Consider the following 4,861-nt stretch of genomic DNA (forward strand, 5'->3'; position numbering starts at 1 on the left):
GATTCTGTAATGGACAGCCCTCTTAACTCCGCCATTATACTAGCCGGTTCTACTCTTTGCCCCGCTCAGACTCCAATAGCAAACACAGTTTCGCGATTGGCCTATCTAACACGGAATGCCGAGTCTTAACGGAACAGGATCTCACAAAACCCTTTGTAACCGCTTTAACGTCCACAATTCTACCAAGAAGCCAGCTATTTCTCGGCAGAGATTCGTCCACCACGAGTACAATATCGTCCCGCATTAAGTTCTTTTGAGGGTCATGCCATTTCTGCCTGGCCTGCAATAGGGGCAAGTACTCTTTGCGCCACCTTGTCCAGAATAAGTCCGCTAAATACTGGACTTGTCGCCAACGTCTTCTGACATAAACATCCTTCCTATCGAAGACACCGGGCGGCATTGATGTCTTCTCCCTCATGGTCAACAGCATCCGTGGAGATAACGGCTGCAGATCGTCCAGATCAGAGGACAGCGTAGATATTGGCCGTGGGCGCTGAGAAGGAGCTAAGAAATGCTGTCAAGACTTGGAACCAGAGTCAAATCCCCGAGTGGCTGCGGCAGAAAGGGATAAGCTGGGAGTTTAACCCCCCTGCAGCCTCCCACTTCGGTGGTGTCTGGGAAAGGCTCATAAGGACTGTTCGCCAAGTTATGAAAGGCGTGTTAAGAGAGCAACATCTTAGACTGGACGATGAAGGCCTCAGTACCTTGTTCTGCGAGGTAGAGAACATCGTGAATGGCCAGGAAGTTTGCCGTCAGGGTCTGGAATGGGACGAGCCAATTGAGGGTGTTTCGCTGCAGCGATGGGAAGTGTGGCTGCAGGAACTGGTGAGACTCAAAGAATGGAACGTGCCCAGATGCTACAAGTCGGACCTGTCCTCAGTGGTGATAAGTCGGCAGCTTCACGTCTTTGCAGATGCAAGCGAAGAGGGCTATGGAATGTGTGCCTACCTCCGACAAGAAGATAGTGATGGCAGGGTTCAGGTGTCTCTTGTGCTGGCGAGGGGTAGGGTAGCTCCTCTTAAGTATGTCTCCATTCCAAGGCTAGAGTTAACTGCAGCTGTGATGGGTGCTCGCCTTGCAAATACTGTTCTGACTGAGTTGGGCGTGAAGGAAGTTCATTATTGGACTGATAGCCAGACCGTACTGAGGTACCTACAGAATGATTCAATGAGATTCAAAACGTTTGTGGCCAACAGGGTTGCAGTAATTCGTGATCTGACTGAACCCAACCAGTGGAGATACGTCAGGACGTGTAATAATCCTGCCGATGAAGCTTCCAGAGGACAAAGAATTGATGAGTTCCTGGGGAATGAGAGGTGGGTCAATGGTCCAGACTTCCTTAGGCAATCCAGTAAACAGTGGCCAGACTTACAGGGGATTGTGCCTGATGTTGCAGAAGGCGACCTAGAAGTCAAGGTGTCTAATGTGGTAACAGTAGAGGGACGATGTTGTTTTTTGGATGGCTTACTCACGAGGTACTCAAGTTATCCAAGGTTGAAGAGAGTAGTGGCCATGGTACTGATGGTTGCCGAGAAATTCAAGAGAGGCGCTGACTCCAGGCCAAGTTGCAATCGCCCAACCCTGGATCACTCGAAGGCTGCAGAAAGGCTGATATTGGCTCACGAACAGCGGAGATTCTTCGCAGCAGAATTAAAGGCTCTGAAAGGTGGCAATGTTGACGAAGTCAGGAGAGCGTTAAGACGTAGCCCGCTGCGAAACCTAGATCCCATTCTGATTGGTGATCTTATATCAGTAAGTGGTAGGCTGAGGAGAGCAACCCTCCCAGAAGAAATGAAACACCAGGTGATTATCCCAAAAGATTCGGGAATTGCACAACTGGTTGTTATGGAGGCTCATGCCCAGGTTGGGCATATGGGCAGGGCGGCTATGCTAGCAAACCTATGGCAGAGGTACTGGCTGATTGGAGCAAGTGCGGTGATCAAGAGTGTGGTTGGTCGATGTGTTACTTGTAAGAAGAATCGTGCTGGCCCATCAACACAGCAGATGGCATCGTTGCCTGCTGAGCGGGTGATGAGTGACAAGCCACCCTTTGAGAATACGGGCCTTGATATGTTTGGTCCCTTCGAGGTTAAGCAGGGAAGGAGCATGGTGAAGAGATATGGTCTCCTGTTCACTTGTTTGGCCACGAGAGCGATTCATCTGGAGATCGTGCATACCGCAAATGCCGATTCCTGTCTAAATGCCATACGCAGGTTCATCTCCAGGAGGGGTGAAATATCATCGCTGAGGACAGATAATGGCACGAACTTTGAAGCAGGATCTTTGCTGGAAGAACGAAGGGGGCTACCAAACCCAGTGGGTCAAACACAGAGCTTACGATAGATAGCAGCCCTCTCCTCGTTAAGCTTCTTTCGGCAGGCGCTATATTAAAGCTGAGCGTGTCTGACTGAGGTGACCATTGCACACCAAGTGCTCTCGCTACCGGCAGATCATCCATGTTCAAGTCCAATGATTTTAGCTCAGGCGCTCTTTCCTGTTCGGGGATGGCACCTAGCACCTCTTTATCATTACTCATCCACTTGGTCAGATGGAAGCCTCCATCCAGACAAAGGTTAGTCAGGTCATTCACCAAGACGAATGCTCGCTCCTGACTATTCACAGAGGAGAGGCAGTCATCCACATAGAAGTTCTTGTTCATCACATTTCTGGCTTCTACCCCATACTTGTCACCATGATCGGCCAGTGTCTTCTTCAGAGCCATGTTGGCACAAGCCGGAGACGAAGTGGCACCAAACAAATGCCGGGTCATCCTATACGTTAGGACAGCTTGTCCCTCCGCGGGCCGCCAGTAGAATCGAAGGCAGTCTCTGTCCTGTTCAGCAACCACCACCTGCAGAAACATACCCTCGATATCTGCAGTGACCGCAATCTTCTCCTGTCTGAACTTCATCAGTACACCTATCAGGGTATTCGTCACATCCGGCCCCTGGAAACCTTTCCCAGCTTTGAAGTGTTTGCTGTGTTTATGAGAGAAAGGGCCCGAGAAGCAAACATCCCGATGTTTAACGTGGTACAATCACCTAACTCAAGCCATGGTCAGCAAGGAACAGCCCAAGGTTGGAAAGCACCAAAGAGGTCGTATGCAACCCTTGCAGGCCCAAAGGAGGCGTGTGAGCTGTGCAAGGGGCCCCATGAGTCGGTGAATTGTCGGAAGTTTGCAATGATGACAAATGATGAGAAGATCGATCTGTTGAAACAGTGGAAGTTGTGTTTCGGCTGTTTGAAATCTGGTCATAGATCCAGGTATTGCGGTCATCGCATGCAATGTGACAAGTGCAAGGGCAGGCACCCTACTGTGCTTCATATAGAGAATAGGAATCCTAGGCAAGAGGTGAGGGAGGAGAGGCCTGTTCTAGAGGTTACTTCTGCCTGCAACATGGATCAAGATGGCTTGTGCACTATGGCTATCATCCCGGTCGTAGTAAAATCTCTGAAGAGTAATAGAACAGTCCAGACATATGCCTTCCTTGATCCAGGTTCAAGTATATCCTTCTGCACTGAGAGGTTGAGAAGTCGACTGGGTCTTGGCGGTCGCAAGGCGCGGATAACCATTGATACTATGGGTGATACACATGCTCTCCAGACATACATAATCTCTAACATAGCAGTGAGCAGTCTGGAAGGCGGTAGGGATATTCAGCTTCCGAATGTGTATACGAAGAATTCCCTACCGGTGACGAGGGACCACATCCCGACTCAGAGCGATGTAGATACGTGGGATCACTTGAGAGGCCGCGTAGTGGTGCCAGAGCTCGAAGAGGAAATTGGTCTGATGTTGGGTAATGCCGTTGCCGAGGCTTACACTCCGTTGGAGGTGGTCACAGGGCCCCCTGGTTCGCCCTACGCGGCAAGAACGGTGTTAGGATGGATACCATGGAACATCATCCGCCACGGAGCAACGCAGAGAGTGGCAACAATAAATAGGGTGGAACTTCGAGCCATTGAAGACCATGAGCAGTTGACGAGGATGGTAATAGAAGCAGCGAAGATTGATTTCCCAGAAGTCGGATCTGAGGAGAAGTCGAGCATGTCTGTAGAAGATAGACGGTTTGTCAAGTTAGTTGATGAGAATATGAAGTTTGATAATGGACATTATGTCCTTCCAATACCCTGGCGAGATGGGAATGTGACACTACCAGACAACAGACGATTAGCACAGAGAAGGTATGAGTTGTTGGAGAAGAGGTTAAATGCTGACCCTGGGCTCAAGGCTAAGTACACGGGGTTTATGGAGGAGATGATGCGGAAAGGATATATGGAGGAAGTGGAAGAGGAAGCGCCTGTTGGCAGAAGGGTTTGGTATCTGCCCCATCATCCAGTGTACAGTGTCAAGAAACCAGGCAAATTAATGGTTGTCTATGACTGTGCCGCAAAGTGGGCTGGAGTGTCCCTGAATGACATGCTGTTACACATCGAGGTAAGTTTGTACGACACCTCTCCATCTGTTTTCAACATAACTCGGTACCTTAGCCACCAGCTTGTAGTTCTCCTAAGGGTAATCTAGCACTCCGAGATCTGGGATCTTCTTCTTCCCCGCGCTTACCTCATTCAGAAAGTCTGAAAACGCTCTAAGACCATGCGCATCTCTAGGATTGACCCTCGGCCAACTTTGCAGCTTCGTCAAGAATGCTCTAGCTACAACGGAGTTGTTACCGTAACGATCCTTGAGCTCCTTACGGGCAAGGTAATAGGCATTATCATCTTGAAGCAAAATGTAATTACTAATCATTGCACGAGGCTCACCACCCAGATGTTGGCTAAGCAAATTCAGCTTTTCATTACCAGATACAGCTCTGTTTTCTATCAGACTTGTTAAGGCTGATTCCCATGTAGGATATCT

At 49.4% G+C, this 4,861-nt stretch overlaps 1 protein-coding gene across 1 annotated transcript; it reads left to right on the forward strand.

Moving 5' to 3' along the window:
* The first annotated feature begins 648 nt into the window (after positions 1 to 648).
* LOC106818575 lies at positions 649 to 2,343 on the forward strand. The gene has a single exon (XM_014823271.1). The coding sequence runs from the start codon at positions 649 to 651 to the stop codon at positions 2,341 to 2,343; it is 1,695 nt and encodes a 564-aa protein (XP_014678757.1).
* Positions 2,344 to 4,861: the final 2,518 nt, after the last annotated feature.

The sequence above is a fragment of the Priapulus caudatus genome, unplaced genomic scaffold (assembly GCF_000485595.1).
Source record: "Priapulus caudatus unplaced genomic scaffold, Priapulus_caudatus-5.0.1 Scaffold2351, whole genome shotgun sequence".
Lineage (NCBI taxonomy): Eukaryota > Metazoa > Priapulida > Priapulimorpha > Priapulimorphida > Priapulidae > Priapulus > Priapulus caudatus.